This window comes from Xenopus laevis, chromosome 2S, assembly GCF_017654675.1.
Source record: "Xenopus laevis strain J_2021 chromosome 2S, Xenopus_laevis_v10.1, whole genome shotgun sequence".
Lineage (NCBI taxonomy): Eukaryota > Metazoa > Chordata > Amphibia > Anura > Pipidae > Xenopus > Xenopus laevis.
Window position 1 is genome coordinate 6,623,279 of NC_054374.1, and position 17,669 is coordinate 6,640,947.

General features: G+C 39.4%; 1 protein-coding gene across 11 annotated transcripts in view; it reads right to left on the bottom strand.

Moving 5' to 3' along the window:
* Positions 1-17,669, bottom strand: part of ncor1.S (nuclear receptor corepressor 1 S homeolog) — a 120,466-nt gene that overhangs the window by 15,460 nt on the left and 87,337 nt on the right. For all 11 annotated transcript variants that reach the window (NM_001088756.3, XM_041583024.1, XM_041583022.1 and 8 more), the window contains 9 exon segments: positions 696-913; positions 1,625-1,758; positions 3,639-3,758; positions 5,336-5,814; positions 7,162-7,336; positions 9,269-9,460; positions 12,221-12,370; positions 13,694-13,903; positions 15,135-15,362. In NM_001088756.3, coding sequence (NP_001082225.1) covers positions 696-913; positions 1,625-1,758; positions 3,639-3,758; positions 5,336-5,814; positions 7,162-7,336; positions 9,269-9,460; positions 12,221-12,370; positions 13,694-13,903; positions 15,135-15,362 — 1,906 coding nt within the window.

Consider the following 17,669-nt stretch of genomic DNA (forward strand, 5'->3'; position numbering starts at 1 on the left):
GCTTAACCCATCAGTCCCTGTGTCCCCCTAAGACGACAGAGAAATATAGTTTTTGCATTCATTCTGTTGGGCTTATTTACATAAGTTAATAGTAATAAAAGTAATATCTGAACTCCCTATATATGCCTGCATCCAGGCATTGACAAGCTTTTTGTGTGTGCACCAGCAGATTGAGTGTGAGTGTGAGTGTGTGTGTGTGTGTAATTTACAGATACACCTAATGCCACAGAATTAAAGTAAGCCATGCTACTCTGAAGAATCATTTCCTGTGCGCACAGTGTAATGCAGCCCCTCGTTTATCACAATCCATTGTAAAGTGATGGATTCTAGGAATTTAAGCCCCTCTGCTTTCTAGAGAATCTGTGCATCAACCACCACAAAAGGAAGAGGGACTTTAAGTCCCAGAATCCATTCCTTCGCAATGGAACATGAAGAGGGAGGAGTTGGATCATTTGGGACTTGGAGTAAAACCTGCTGCAGCACAGAGTGACTATCATGGGTTCCTTTTAATCTGTGGAAATTTTTATGCGCGTTTAATAGAGAAAAAAAAAGTTATGCGCTTTTTTTTTTTATTACATAAGTCAAACTGACTGAGCTGATGTCAATAAGGGGAGCATATTTTCCTTTTTTAAAAGAACCATGACATTTTTAGAGAAAATATTAAATGGGGGGGGGAACAAAACACAAATTCTGACCTTCCTCTGGGTTTGTCGGGTATGTTTTCCGGAGACACCCTAGAGGCAGGGCGCTGACTATGCATAGGCTGTACTTGAGATTCGGGGCTGAACCTGCTGGATGCCTTCGTTCGCACTGCTGTGGATGTAGGGTTAGTGCTCTGGAATGTAGATGCAGGAGGTTGCTGCAAAGGTTGGTTTACAGGTTGATTCCTGGCGAAGTCTTGGGTAATAATATGCTGTAGAAGAAAATAGTGAATGCACAAATTTAATCCCAAAGGGGAACTATCACGAAAGTAAAAATTTAATATAAGCTTTAACATACCGAAATAAGACTCTTTCTAAATACAATCAATTAATACTCTGCATTGTTTCTGAAATAATCAAGTTTATCTTCACGATTCCTCTCTCAACATCTGTTTCTGTTGGGTGTCAGATATTCATTGACAGTTAGATCCAATATATATCTTATAGGAGGGGCTTCCTTTCCTAGCAGAGGTATTAGCTCTATTCTATTAAAATCACCAGACATCATGTCTCTCTACATGCAGAATTTGTGCAAAAGTCAGTTATTTTGTCAGATTCTGTTTGTACTGGAATCAGTTATTTGAGTGAGCTTTATTCATCTGCTAGGAAAGGATGCCCCCCCTCCCCTATAAGATATATTGGATCTAAATGTCAATTAATATCTGACACCCAACTGCTGCATGAAGACAGAATGAAGAGAAACAGATGCGGAGAGAGGAATAGTGAATATAAACTTGATTATTTCAGAAACTATGCAGAATATTTAATTGATTGTATGTAGAATGTTTCTTAACTCAGTATAATGAAGCTTATATTAAATTTTAATTTTCATGATAGTTCACCTTTAAATTTCTGAGGTTTTGCTAAAACATCATTAAATCCAGAAGCAGTCAAGAAAGCTCAAAAAAGGACCTTAAACGTACACATATGTGATCAGCTAACGTGATGAGGCGATGAGTTTGTGGTACATGCCCTGGAATGGTCTGTTGCGGAGGAGACTCTTGCTGTTGCCGGTAGCGATTGGGCTGCCCATCATATTTCCGGCTGCCTTCACCTGCTAGAGAAAAACCATCACATATTAACTTTAGAAGTTTTGGCACTAGGTTAAACAATACAGATATTTATACACACAGTTCTGCACACGTTTAGACTTCTTTTTAAACTCCCCTTTGTATTCTGAAAGTAATGTCTGAATGTAATTGCTACTGAACCCACTGTCTTATGATGCTTCTTAAAAAGGATTTTAGTCTTATCAGGAGCAGAATCTGCTCCCTCAATTTGTAATTCCTCCAACACTGCTCTTATAAGGTTGTCAACTTTAGAAGGAGAATCAAGGGAACTATTCTGTCCCTCTGAATCAGAATGTGCGGAGGTGAAAACTTCTCCTTCACTGACCTCATCCTCGGACAGGGATAGGCTGGACCTTAAAGTTGAACTAAAACCTAAAAATGAAAGTGGCTAAAAATGCCATATTTTATATAGTGACCTTATTGCACGAGGCTAAAGTTTGAGCTTGTCAATAGCAGCAATGATCCAGGACTTCAAACTTGTCACAGGGGGTCACCATCTTGGAAAGTGTCTGTGACACTCACATGCTCAGTGGGCTCTGATTGGCTGTTGAGAAGCTAAGCTTAGGGCTCGTCACTAATTATCCAGCAGAAAATGAGCTTCCCTGGCTGTAATATAAGCTGATGCTACAGGTTTGCTGATTATTAAATTCTGATGCTAATTGCGCTGGTTTCTGTGCTGCCATGTAGTAATTATGTGTATTAATTACTAATCAGCCTTATATTGTGACATTTCTATTCTATGTGTACTGTATATTGTGAGTGGGTCCCTAAGCTCAGTAAGTGACAGCAGCACGGAGCATGTGCAGTGAATCAGCAGAAAAGAAGATGGGGAGCTATTGGGGCATCTTTACTGCTAAAGGGCTGTGGTTGCCTTGGGCTGCTATTGAAACCCAAAACGTAATGAACAACATATTTAGCTACTTCTTTCGTTACGTTTTAGTTCTCTTTTAAGGGCAATGTCCTCCCTACCAGGATCACACTCGCATTTGACGTGGGCTGCAATCAGGGCAAAGTGGGCTAGGTTGGCACTCCTTGAACTTTTGAAAGCACTTAAAGAGTTTGCCTGCTTCCCCTGGTGAATAAATCCATGCATGCCCCAGTGTTACCGGAGAGGAGCCTCAATAGAGACTGTACCTGCAGGGCATGACCCTGGGAAGAGTAGCCCAGAGTTGAGCCACTGCTCTGAGTTAATGGAGCGGGTCAGCTGTAGGTAATGTGGAGCTGATCCTCTCCAGAGAGCAGAGGCAGAGCAGAACTCCTAGAACTCCTCCTATAGTTTGGCGAGAAGGGCAGTGATGTCACCATCGTGTGATAAAATGTCTGAATGCAGGGAAAGCACTTGGGAATAGCGCCCACATACCTCAGGGAGAGAACCCGTGCCAAGCATTTGCCTCTCCCAGCCCAAGTAGGGACACCCCAACCCCATATAGACTTACTGCAGCCAGGTCATCAGTCTGGGAAAGGTACCCGTAGGTACCGGAGATTCAGAGGGGAGGTCCCGCAATGAGTGCAAACAGACTGCCGACTCTTGTTGTCAATGCTATTCACTGAACAAAGATCTCTCTAGAGGCCTGTCCTAACCTCCTGTAATGAGGACACTGAAAAAACTGAGCTCTGCTAGCGAAGCAAAAGGGCTAAAAGGCAAGAGGGAGGAGCCCTTTATCCCACTGTTCCTGTGTCTCCCTACGACTGCTCTTCATTAAAATGAAAACCTTTCAAAACACGGAAATGTGCTATTATTGCAGATTTGGAAAATTGTTTTTCGAAATATTTTCATTAGGCAAAAAACGGTTTTGAGGTTGACATTTCCTTTAAACAGGTATTTAATTGGTACTATCTACATACAATACCTTTGCATTCCACTTACTCTCAGTTTGGCTTGATTTGGGCATCTCTTGTGGGTAGGACTCCTTTTCCTGAACTGGTGAATTTGCTGGACTGATAACTTCTATAGTTTCTCTGGGAGCTTCATATCGATGTGATGAATCTGCACATGACAGACCAATGGAATTGTATACATTGGGCTTGGTAAGAAAACACATTGCATTTCTCACAAAGTAGTAGATAAGCCACCCACCGAACATTCAAATTCCTCTGCCATAACTTGTAAATTGTATCATTACACTGATAGAATGGGGTACTTCAGTAATGTTTAAAGGGGAAGTAAAGTCTAAAATAGAATAAGGCTAGAAATGCTGTATTTTGTATACTAAACAAACTTACTGCACCACTTTCAAAGTTGGCCACAGGGGGCCACCATCTTGTAACTTTGTTAAACATCTTTGCAAGACCAAGACTGTGTACATGCTCAGTGTGGTCTGGGCTGCTTAGGGATCGTCATAAATGATCAAAACAAGTCAAATAATATCTGCCAGAAGCCGATACAGCAAGACTGATTAATAATCAGAATATACAGACTGCACTGGGTCCTGTGTTGTCATGTAATCTAATGTGGATTTTATAGTTTTTGTTTTGCTTAATACAAACTTTCTCCAACTCTGCAGAACCAGTGGCTGCAGCAAAATAATCCTCCAAATATAATCCCAAATTATCTGTTTAAATCTGGCTCCATGATCTTTGTCCCGGCAGCTGGAGTTGGAAACAGTAAAGGGGATGTAAAGGCAACATTAAAATCCACTATAAATCTCTACATAGTCGCCGACTGCTCTACAGAGAAACAAACAAAGCTGCTTGAGTTCTGCATGGCTGGGAAGTAAGGCGGGGGCTCCCCCTGCTGTACATAAGTATGATTGTTTCCCTGCAGAGCAGTTACGGACCGCCTGACAATTCCTATCCACAGCAGTAAATGAAGGGAGAAGTTCTCTGCATACAGTAAGTTTTCTTATAAAAACGGTACACATTTTTTAATTAAAGTATAATGGAGATATGTTTCTTTTTCATTAAAGAAAAAATAGGATTTTATGTTTTTGCCTTTACATGCCCTTTAACAAGTGTAACTTTACTAATCGGATCACCTGATTTACACATTTATAGGAAAATACAGCAGTGCATATCCAACAGAGCCATAGGGAAAAAAAGTTTATGTCATAACATTTAAAGCAAAATATTTACTTCATCTTCTAACAAATTCACCAACATTCATGGTTCTATAGGAAACTGTTGCAATGCTGTGGACCTGTTAGACAAAATCCAGGTATGGGACCTGCTATCCAGAATGCCCAGGACATGGGGCTCTCCGGATAATGGATCTTTCGGTAATTTGGATCTTCATACCTTAAGTCTACAAGAAAATCATGTAAACATTACATAAACCCAATAGGCAGGTTTTGCTTCCAATAAGGATTAATAATATCTTAGTTTGAATTGAGTACAAATTACTGTTTTATTATTATAGAGAAAAAGGAAATCATTTTTAAAAATGTGGATTATTTGGATAAAATGGAGCCTATAGGAGACGGCCTTTCCGTAATTCTGGATAATGGGTTTCCAGATAACGGATCCCATACCTGTGATTTATTTTTTCCACTGTTTATACTACAGAGTTGTAGAATAACTGAACTGGGAGTGGGGTGAGGGAAGAACACAATCAAAATGATCACGTACGACTGCTTGAAGCATCCGAGCTCTGTGAATTTCTCTCTCTACCATCTTTGTCAGAAGCGATCTGCTGAGTGATTATAACATCAATGAAGTTGGCAGCAGTGATAGTGGTCTTCCCTCGCATTCGTAGCTCCTCTACATAGCGTGACTTTGTGTGCGCTGTTCTTTCTTTGCCTGCTTCTGAATAGACAGCAGAGGAAGGCTGGCTCTGTGACTTGCTGCTAGAGAAACTGGAGGATGTGTAAGGGCTCTGCATGACCCTCCGTTCACAGTCGATCTGTTGCTGCTGCTCCAGTGCATTACGCCTGCTTAGATTCTCTTCGCTACGTGCAGAGTCATTTTTGCTTTCCTTTGGCTTGGCAACTTCCATTTGAGGAGCAGAAGCTGCTGCATCAACAAGTGCGGCCAATGCATCCGCAGCTGTGCTGTAACGGGAGGCAGGTATCCCCTGTGTAATTGAGGCTGCTCCTGGAGTCGGAGGCCTGAATGAAAAATCCCATAGTAAATTATACAGCAATGATCAAAGAAAAGCAACTGAAGTTTTAAAGGAGAACACTCACGAAAATGAAAATTTAATATAAGCTTCCTCATATTGAAGTAAGAAACTTTCTAAATACAATAAAACAACATTGATTCTGAAAAAATCATGTTTATCTTCACTATTCCTCTCTCAGCATCTGTTTCTCTTCATTCTGTCTTCATGCAGAAGTTGATGTCAGATGAATGATCTAATATATCTTATAGGGGGGCTCCTTTCCTAGCAGATGAATTAGAACTCACTCAAATAACGGATTACAGTACAAACTAAATCTAACAAAATACCTGCTTTTTGCACAAATCTTGCATGTAGAGTGACATGATGTCTGGTGAGTTTAATAGAGTGACCTCTAATACATCTTCTAGGCAAAAGGAGCCCCCCCCTACATATACATTTATTGGACCATTCACCTGACACCAAACTCCTGAATGAAGACAGAATGAAGAGAAACAGATGCTGAGAGAGGAATAGTGAACATAAACTTGATTATTTCAGAAACAGTTCAGAATATTTAATTGATTGTATTTAGAAAGTTTCTTATTTCAGTATGATGAAGCCAATATTACATTTTCACAATAGGTATTTAAAAGGGATCTGTCACCTGAAAAAAGTATTTAAATCATATTTTATCACATGATTCAAGCAAAATACACTTTAATTACACTATATGAATTATTTAAATCTTGTTTCCTTAGGTCTGGGAAATAATAATTACAGCAAGCAGGCAGGAGCCATTTATGGACACTGTTATTTAGGCAAGTCTTGTATCATCTCAGAATCTTGTTTGTGCACCAGAATGGGGGTCTGATGTCCATCCCCATGTCCTGGTTACACAATTAAATGGTGAAGAGAATGGGGGACCTGATGTCCATCCCCATGTCCTGGTTACACAATTAAATGGTGAAGAGAATGGGGGACCTGATGTCCATCCCCATGTCCTGGTTACACAATTAAATGGTGAAGAGAATGGGGGAATGTGGGGAGAGCAGTGACATGTAGGAAGTGCTGAATGGAAAGTGAAAGTAATTGTCTGCCTAAGGCATAGAGGAGGGGCAGACAATATTTGATTGACAGCTGAGATTTTTAAATGAGTTTACAACAGTTATGAGTGTTTGAATGGAAAAAAAGAATTTGGATTTCATGTTTAATTTTAAAAGGACTTTAATTATACAGCTTTTTATGTCTGGGTGACAGGTCCACTTTAAGTATTTAGCACTGCCATGATTTTACCTAACAAGTAGGAAATGACGAGTAATTGATTTAACTGTAATATATAATTAAATAAACTCACATGATCCGAAACTGAGCTGCATCCAAGGGTGTGATGACACTTTTTCCATTAGTTCCCTGGAAAATACTTGGCCTTTGCTGCATAATACTTTCCTGAGCTCTGACTGAAGGCGACGGTGAGCGCACATACCCATGACTACTCGGCCTGCTACTCGGCCTGCTTGGCTGTTCGCTGACTGCAGACAAAAGAAAAGTATTAAACTAAATCTAAAAGGGGGTGTATGAATATTAAAAACAAACAAAAAAAACAAAACAATCAAGTTAACCTTGTGGCTGTAATCAAGCTATCTAACCCATTAACCTTGCCTCGAACTTAAAAGTCCTATCCTATCCATAAAAGCAAGAAATCAAAATCAAACCCTGAGAAGCTGAAGCAGATACTCCTGTTCCAAAAAAATGGAAAAACAATGAAAAACCAAATAGTGAACATTCAAATTTTAAGTTTACCCAAACCCATCATTTTTGGATTCCACCAAACACAAAATCCACAAAAGATATGGCCAATCCTTAAAGGGGAAGTAAAGTCTAAAATAGAATAAGGATATAAGTGCTGTATTTTCTATACTAAAAATAAATGAACTTTATCAAACAAATGATTTATGCTTTCAATGTTGGCCACAGGGGGTCACCATCTTGTAACTTTGTTATACATCTTTGCAAGACCAAGACTGTGCACATGCTCAGTGTGATCTGGGCTGCTTAGGGATCGTCATAAATGATCAAAACAGCACAAGTCAAAAAATATCTGCCAGAAGCCGATACAGTAATCTAATGTGGATTTTATAGTTTTTGTATTGTTTAATACAAACTTTCTCCAACTCTGCAGAACCAGTGGCTGCAGCAAAATAATCCTCCAAATAGAATCCCAGTTTATCTGTAAATCTGGCTCCATGATCTTTGTCCCTGCAGCTGGAGTTGGAAACAGTAAAGGGGATGTAAAGGCAAAAATAAAATACAATACAAATCTCTACACAGTCGCCAACTGCTCTACAGGGAAACAAACAAAGCTTCTTGAGTTCTGCATGGCTGGGAAGTAAGGTGAGGGCTCCCCCTGCTGTTCATAAGTATGATTGTTTCCCTGCAGAGCAGTTAGGGACTGTCTGACAATTCCTATCCACAGCAGTAAATGAAGGGAGATTTTCACTGCATACAATCAGGTTTCTTATAAAAAAACAGTACACATTTTAAATTTTTCCTTAAAGAAAACTTTTCATTAAAGAAAGCAAAAATTGGATTCTATTTTGTTTTGCCTTTACATGCCCTTTAATTGTACCGGTATGGAACCCGTTATACATAATGCTGGGGACTGGGGTTTTTCCTGGATAACGGATCTTTTCGCAATTGGGATCTTCATACCTTAAGTCTACTAGAAAATCATGTAAACATTAAATAAACCCAATAGGTACAATACCAATACAATGTACTGTTTTATTATTACAGAGAATAATAATAATTTTGAATTTGGATAAATTGGGTCTATGGGAGACAGTCTTTCCATAATTCTGAGCTTTATGGATAACGGGTTTCCGGATGACTTATCTGATACCTGTATATTGAATTCTTTTCTAAAAATTTGTCAAAAACGTTGCTTTTCGCTGTCCAAAGTTTAGTTTGCTTCCAATAAGGATTAATTATATCTCAGTGGGATCAAGTACAGGGGGCTGTTATTATTACAGATAAAAAGGAAATCATTTTAAAAAAATTGGATTATTTGGATAAAATAGAGTCTATGGGAGAGGGACTTTTTGTAATTCGAAGCTTTCTGGAAAAAGGGTTTCTGGACAATACCTACTTAGTTTACTAAATACTTCTAGCACAACTCAACAGGTAAACAGGTAGCTACTACTTGTTGCTGGTTAGAGATAGGTTTCATTGTTACCATCATGTTTGCACCATAAAAAATTTGAATCCTACATCCAGATGGGAGACATCAGTCACAATCCATAATATTTAGAAGGGTCTCTAAAATGCCGGTGTCCATGTTTTGGGAAGGTACAATGTTTAGTAAAGCAATACAAATAATGTTACTAGCAAAACTCAATATTTAATTAAAGGCAATAGAAAGAACTGTTATGGGAAGTATTGTAGTGGTGAAAACATAAGTTTACCAGGTCGTAGGTAATGTTCACTAGGAGCAGAAGCAGCAGCAGCAGCAGCATGAGCAAGCCGATCTCTTTCTCGCTCACGATCTCTTTCCCTTTCACGTTGCTCCTTTTCTCTCTCTCGATCTCTTTCCCTCTCCCGCTCTCTTTCCCTTTCCCGTTCAGCACTGACAGAATTTGCTAAATGTGCAGGATGTCCTAGGAAAATATGCAGAAAGGGTTTTTTATTGTGGAAGGTATTTTGGGGTATCTTTCTGCTTCATAGGTAGTACTCCGTAACTAAATCCTCAGACCTATTTTATGGCACAAAACATATTACACATACCACAGTTATGTTAAAGTCTCTCAACACCTGATACAGACTGTTATGGGCAGATTTAAGGGTCGAATTTCAAATTTTCTAGTTGTTTATGGCCAAAACTGTCAAATTCGACAAGGGAATTATTAAAATAAGATTCGTTTTTTTTTTTTAAACATTCGATTTAGATTTTTTGAGATTTATCATACACTGACGCTTTAAGAACTCAAATTCAACTATTCCCCACGTAAAACCTGCCGAATTGCTGTTTAAGTCAATAGGAGACGTCCTGGGATAAATTTGGAGTTGTTTGCAGCCTTCCTGACATTCAAATTTTTTTTTACTGAGAAAAAACGTGAATCGAGTTTTTAAAACTCTAATGGTATGCGATTCAAATTCAATTTGAATTTTCCCGGTCGATCCTATTCACCCGAGTTTTGAAAATTCTATTTTTTAATAAAATTTAGATTGGTCAAATTTCGAGTTCATGGGAGTTTTAAAATCTCCCATGAATTTGAAATTCGACCCTTGATAAATCTTAGTTTTCTAAATCCTGTTTCGGTGAGGTGAAGCTCTCACCTGCAAAGAAATCTTACACAGTAGTTAGTGGTTATCACGGATTTCAAATTATTGCATACAGAAGAATCTCATCCAGTTGCTTCACATATAGTTGTCCAAAATTCTTCTCCAAAGAGAGGTTTTTTGGATTAAGAAATTGAACACCCTTTGAGGTTAAATCATCCAGGTGATTGGGTTTCTTTCACATGATTTGTCCTAACACACGTGATTCGGTTAGTGCTTTTGTATTTCATCCATATAAAGTTATTTCCCCATTACAATTCGGGTCTTGATAAAAGTCTGAGAAGACCAAAACGTTGGCCTGTTTTTAATTGTTCTAATAAAATCGGATTCATTTTTAAACTTGTTTAAACGTTCCTGGTGGGCACCCACTTATTCTGAAATATTTATTATTTACCTTACTTTTTATTACTTTTATTTATTATTTATCATACCTCCCAACATTTTGAAAATAAAAAGAGAGGCAAAAAAAGTTGGCACGTGTAGTGCGGTGAAAACTTTTCTGACAACACCCATTTTTGTGGCCACACCCCCCAATTACCATATTCATTTTACAAAATTTGGCAAAGTTTGAACATATTTCTGTTTTTTTCCCCCTCGTTTTTGCAGTTTTGCTAATGAAGGTGAATTGCCCTTTAAGCTGTGAGTCTAACTTCTCCCAAAGGACCTGTTATCTTATATTCTTACAATTATTTATTTGCTTATCAAAAAATTGTTACAAAAGTATCTTATCTGTTGCTGTTCTGGGCTCTCTGCCAAAAGCCAATTAAGTTAGAAACTTTGTTTCTTTTTCTGCCTATTCAGTGCAGAGAAAAACAGGACTTTTCAGTACAAATGAGGGACTGTGGGTTGTGCTGTCAAAAGAGGGACTGTCCCTCTAAAAACAGGACAGTTGGGAGGTATGATATATTCAGTTATACATTTGTAGCAGACTGGTTCACCAGTCATAGCAAAAGATACAAATCTTTGAAGGCTTGCAAACTGACAGAGTTAGGGGCATATTAATTAAGTTTGAATGGTGAATTCGAATTTTCTAAATTTCTTTTGGCCAAAACTCACAAATCACTAACTCAAATTTGAATGTGAGATTTATCAATCCTCGAACAGAAAACAGCACTAATTTGAATGTTGGCCACCTAAAACCTTCCAGGTTCATATAGAAGTCATTGGCAGAGATCGTTGAACCATTTGAAAATGTTAAATGGATTCTGTCCTGATTTTCATGATGTAGTTTTTTTCTATATTACAATGTTTACATTGCAAATATTTCACTTTACCATTGAGTGATTAAAATTTGTCAGAGCACACGTCATATGACTTGGGGCAGCTGGGAAACTGACAATATGTCTAGCCCCATGTCAGATCTCAAAATTTAATATAAAAAATATCTGTTTGCTATTTTAAGAAACGGATTTCAGTGCAGAATTCTGCTGGAGCAGCACTATTAACTGATGCGTTTTGGAAAAAAACATTTTTTCCCATGACAGTATCCCTTTAATAGCCTTCCTTACATTCAATTTTTTTTTATGAGAAAATTTCTGTTCGAATTTGATCAAATATTAGGGGGCCCATTCACCAAGCTCGAGTGAAGGAATAGAGGAAAATAGAGGAAAAATAGTTCGATTTTCGAATGTTTTTTTGGCTACTTCGACCTTCGACTCGAACGATTCGAACTAAAAATCGTTTGAATATTCGATAATCGAAGTCCTGCTCTTTAAAAATTTCTTCGACCCCCTAGTTCGCCACCTAAAACCTACCGAGGCCAATGTTAGCCTATGGGGAAGGTCCCCATAGGTTTCCTTCGATCGATGGATTAAAATCCTGCGAATCGTTCGATTTGAAGGATTATTCCTTCGATCGAACGAATTGCGCTAAATCTTTCGACTTCGGAAGTCGAAGGATTTTAATTCGGCAGTCGAATATCGAGGGTTAATTAACCCTTGATATTCGACCCTAGGTAAATGTGCTCCTAGATTTTTTTAAATAACCTCCGATTCGAGTTGTGAGTGCATACAAATTTATTACAGTTAAAGTTCAACCTTTGATAACTCTGCCCCTTAAAGTGATATGCTATAACCAACCTGGAGACATGGACGCAGGGTTGTAAGGCCTAGGAGGAAAAGCCAGTTGTGTGCCAGGAATGTAAGTAATCCTGTCCATGGGTGGTGTACTTGTGCCACCTGGATGAGGGACCAGTATTGCTGGAGGCATATTGGTAAGGTCAATAATCCCTGTATAAACAAAAACAAATGTATAGTATAGACATCTGTAGAGATGACTCAATATATGATTTTAACACTTTTCCACATTAATCCATTCTCAGAAATATTATATTGATATAGTAAGAAACTTACAAGTAATAGTTAACTTAGGACAATGGATTCCCATCATGCCAAATTGGAAAGTTTAACATTTAAACTATGACAGTAATTAAATAAAAGGTTCTTTATGAAGCACTTACAAGGGTCTATATAAAAATACATTGGTGTTACAACAGATCCACAGGCCTACAGTATTCTCCATATAGAAATGAAAAAGACCTACATACCTACTTTTACACTGAACCAACTCAATGTGTTTCTAACCATACTGGATTCCTCTGTTTAAAAGGAAGCAATATACAGCTGGAAAGGTCTTTAAAATGAAGTGGAATACCCCTATTTGCTGAACTATGACTCCGACTGATGAGCTGCTCTCCCAAGCACCTTCACATTCCATCTACTTCTACCTTGTATGTTCCAGGAACTAGGGCCTCTTTACTTTAGAATGTTTGTCATTTTAGAATTGGCTTAGCACATTACTGTATGACAATACAGCATTTAAAACAATCCTGTTGTATAGTAGCGAACACAAAAACAACAGCATGTGCCAAAGCAATTCATGTATGATCACGTTTGAGTATATACTCGAGTATAAGCCGTACCGAGTATAAGCCGAGGTACCTAATTTTACCTCCAAAAACTGGGAAAGCTTATTGACTCGAGTATAAGCCGAGGGTGAGAAATGCAGCAGCTTCTGGTAAGTTTCAATCAAAAAATTGAGGGTTTCTGCTCCCATTGGAGGTGCTGGCATCTCGTTTTTGGATGCCGGCGACCATTCTTGGACGCTAGCGAATATTCTTGAAGACTATTCTTGGACTCCGGCGACTATTCTTAGACGACGGCGACCGTTTTTGTGCTTGACCCGAGTATAAGCCGAGTTTTTCAGCATATTTTGGGGGCTGAAAAACTTGGCTTATATTCAAGTATATACGGTAAAATGATGATTATATACAGGGCAGTGCAACCAAAATAGCATATATAAATGGCTCATTAAGCACTTAAAAGGTACAAAAAAGGAACTGCTAATATGAAGGACATCATATAAACAGAAAAGTAAAAACTTTAGAATTAAGTTCTTTTCAGCTCCCCTCTTCCATGTACTCTATTCTGCCTCACTCTACTGGGGTTCCCAGTAGAACATATAAGAGAATTTAGTAATGAACCTGTATTTAGTACCATACAAAATATGCAAAAGTGAAAGCATTCTATGGAAATCTTAAATTATACACGCACCTCTGGCTCCAGGATATGGAATACCTAGTCCCTGATCTCTTGGGGAAAGTCCTCTAGCAACATCCGGCCTCAAATTAACCTGCATCTGTTGCGAGGTTATGTAGTCATTTAGGATTGTCTGCCTTGTGTTCTCCATGGCATACAGTTGGTACTGACTAGGGTAACCAGGTGTGGGTGACAGCTGCCTTTGGAACAGGTAAGCAGCAGCAGCTGTGAAAAGAGACAGAAGAATAAGATGAGTATGGAACATGCCCACTAACTAATATTTAGTCCAATACCTGTTATGCTCTGAACTTTCACTAATTGCACAGCTTGTTAAGTATCAAGAAGGTAAAAGTATCAAGAAGGTAAAAAAAATCTAAAATTCTAAAAAGGTTCTGGCCCTTCAAAAGCTCAGGGAATAATGACTTAGAGGTTGAACTAGGATCCCAAGAGGAAGCTCCAATGTCAACTCCCTGCTGCTTAAGTTCCAAAAGCTTTTATTATACTTTTACAGCAGAATTGTTCTTAAAGTGGACCTGTCACCCAGACACAAAAAGCTGTATAATAAAAGTCCTTTTCAAATTAAACATGAAATTGAATTTCTATTTTTTTATTAAAGTATCCATAGCTGTTGTCAGCTCATTTAAAGATTTTAGGAATAGAGGCGGCGTAGACAATTACTTTCACTTTCCATTCAGCACTTCCCAGATGTCACTGCTCTCCCCACATTCCCTAGTTCTCTTCACCATTTAATTGTGTAGCCAGGACATGGGGATGGACATCAGGTCCCCCATTCTGGTGCACAAACAAGATTCTGAGATGATACAAGACTTGTCTTAATAACAGTGTCCACAAAATGGCTCCTGCCTGCTTGCTATAATTATGAATTCCCAGACTGAAGGAAACAAGAATCAAATAATTAACAGTGTAATTAAAATTAAAGTGTAATTAAAGTGAATAATTTCTTTGGGCGATGGGTCCCCTTTAATACACCGAACTTGTAAGAACATAATACACTATATTTTTTTCTTTTTTCCTCTAAGCCAGTGATCCCATAACAAGTTGCGCACCAACACCTTTGATGTTGTTCCCAGTGGCCTCAAAGCAGCTGCTTATTTTTGAATTTCTGACTTGGAGGCAAGTTTTGGTTGCATAAAAACCATAAGAACATGACTACCAAATAACCAATCACAGCCCTTATTTGACACCCCTAAGAACCTTTTTCATGCTTGTGTTGCTTCCCAACTTTTTTTATATTTAATGTGGCTCACTAGTAAAAAAAAAATGTTGGGGACGACTGCTCTAAGCTGTAAGTACTAACTTGATTTATTGCAGTGAAAGGGGATAAGGCGTGATTGTGCACAGCCTGCCAGTGACAAGTTCAATATAATTGAAAGTTGGAAAGGCAGCCGTGCTGCTCACCAAAGACAACATTGCTTACCGAGGCAGTAGGACTTACCTGGGTCTAATGGTCTGTGGAACTGAAGAGCAGGATCTAGGTGAGGAGGCAAATGTGCTCTATAAACATCTCCAGGTGGAGCACTTCGGAGATGAGTGTCAAAGGGACTGTGTGCTGCAGAAGGGTCCACACCAGGAACAGGTGACTTCACAACTATGCTCTCTCTCTGGGTGGGAGTCAAAGTGCTTTTTCTTTCATGGCTGGAAGACTTGGATGGGGTAAGACAACCTGAAGATATAAAATAGATAAAGAAAAGTTTTGGTTTTATGGTCAGTGCATATTACCTATAAAATAAACTGCTCTATCACTAAATAACCACATTCTGGTGATATGAGCGCTCTCACAAAATGTGGTTTAGCCTATAAAGAGAGATTTTTATACTCACCGATAAATCTTTTTCTCTTCTCCTACATTGGGGACACAGGCACCATGGGGATGAAGATCCTGCAGCTTGGAGAATGGACACTAAACTGTTAAAAGTGACTCCTCCTTCTGCTCTGGGCTTCATCCCCTGCCTCTTTCTGTTCAAACTCAGTTTCAACTGAAGAAGGAGCAATCTCAACATGACAACCCACACTGGAGAAGGAGTCTCCCCACCTCCTCATTACTTACTATAATCATCTTAATCTCCGAAAATGGAGAACAACTTAAACCTCCGAACATGGAGTTAATTTTTATATATTTTTCAGGGAGGGAAGGCTGTCCACCCCAATGTAGGAGAACAGAAAAAGATTTATCTGGGAGTATAAAAATCTCTCTCTCTTCCCTAGATTGGGGGACACAGGCACCATGGGGATGTCCCAAAGCAACCCCTGAGGGCGGGACAATGAATTCCCTTTAGGCTTTCAGCTTAATACAGTCTGTAACAGCTTCCTCCCGAAGCTGGCTTCGGCTGAAGCTTGTACGTGCAGCTTGTAGAATCTCGTGAAAGTGTGAAGAGAAACCCAGGTCGCCACGCGGCATACCTGTTCAATTGAGGCCTGGTGCTAAACTGCCCAGGATGTGCTGATTGAGTGTGTCGAATGAGCTCGGACTGTGAAGGGAGGTTACTTACCCTTCACTGTGTATGCCCTGGTGATGGTAGAGCGTATCCACTTTGCAATGGTCATCTTAGAAGCCTTGGTTCCTGCCCTAGGGGCATTAGGTATGATAAACAGTGAATCTACCTTCCTTATCTTCTTAGTAGCCTCTAAATATGTGTCAATTGTTCGAACCACATCTAGTGTGTTCAGTCTTCTTTCCAGAGGATCGTTAGGCTTCGGACATAATGACGGTACCACTATATCTTGTTTTAGATGGAAGTCTGACACTACCTTTGGTAAAAAAATCAGGTGTTGGTCTTAACACCACCTTGTCCTGATGGATGATAGTTAAACGGAGGCTTACATGACAGGGCTACTAGTTCTGAAACTCTACAGATGAAGCCACTTTGTCTGGTTTGTCTGTTTGACACAGAATAACTAATTCACTATTGTGAAAAATGGTGCTTTGCAATGCTAATGAAAAGGTTAAATGCATTAAATGCGTTAAGATGACTTTAGATAACACAGTTTCTTCAATTAAGCCTGAGTCACGACACATTTAACACACAAATCCAAGTGGCTTCATCTGTACGTGCTGACGTAATGCCTTTTCTGTGAGAAAGGGTAGCGGAATGGCATCTATTGGCTCGTATGGATCCTCTTGTAAGACCGAGAGTACCAAGCTTAGGTCCCAAGGAGGAACCGGTTGCTTGTAAGGTGGCACTAGTCTGATAGCACCTTGAAGGAATGTCTTTATATTGTTACGTAATGCCAGCCTTTGTTGGTATAGTATGGAAAGTGCAGACACTTGTAGCTTTAGAGAACTCAAGGCTAGAACCGTGGCCAAGCCCTCTTGGAGAAAGGAAAGAATATTTGTCTCATCCGCTACACGTGGATCACTATTCCTTAAATCGCACCATCCTATGAAGGTCTTCCACACCCTCTGATAGATCTTTGCTGAGACCTTGAAAACCGCCGCTGTGAAGAGGTGCAGCCTCCTCTGTGCGTTCGTGAGAAGAGAAGGAGAGCGCGGGAGGATTGGCGCAAAGAGAACCCGGAAAAGGCTTGTGTGTGCGCGCGCGCCTCCCTGTACGCGAGTGTCTCCCTGCTGTGCGCCTGTGAGGGAATGGCGCCTGGGGGAATGAGCGGTCAATGATTAGTGCCGTGTAAGGTGCCTAAGCCGGAACCCAGTCTCAGGGAAAGTAGAGATGTGGGCTGAAAATAGCAGATAGGGGAGGGGGGGGGAGAAGAGGTAACAGAAGATCAGCACGCTCTGTAATCTAGTGAAACTGTGTTGATTTATTTCACAAAATATTACATCTTATCCAACGTTTCGGTCCCACATGGGGACCTTTCTCAAGGGTACAGTGTACATGGAGTGTTGAAAATAAATACCTACCCCCATTAGTGAATTTGGGCGCCAAAAATGACATCATAAGTCCATATAAGGAATACAGAGTCCAAATATTTACTTCTGTTTCCTTTGCTATGCAAAGGATAAGATGTGATATTT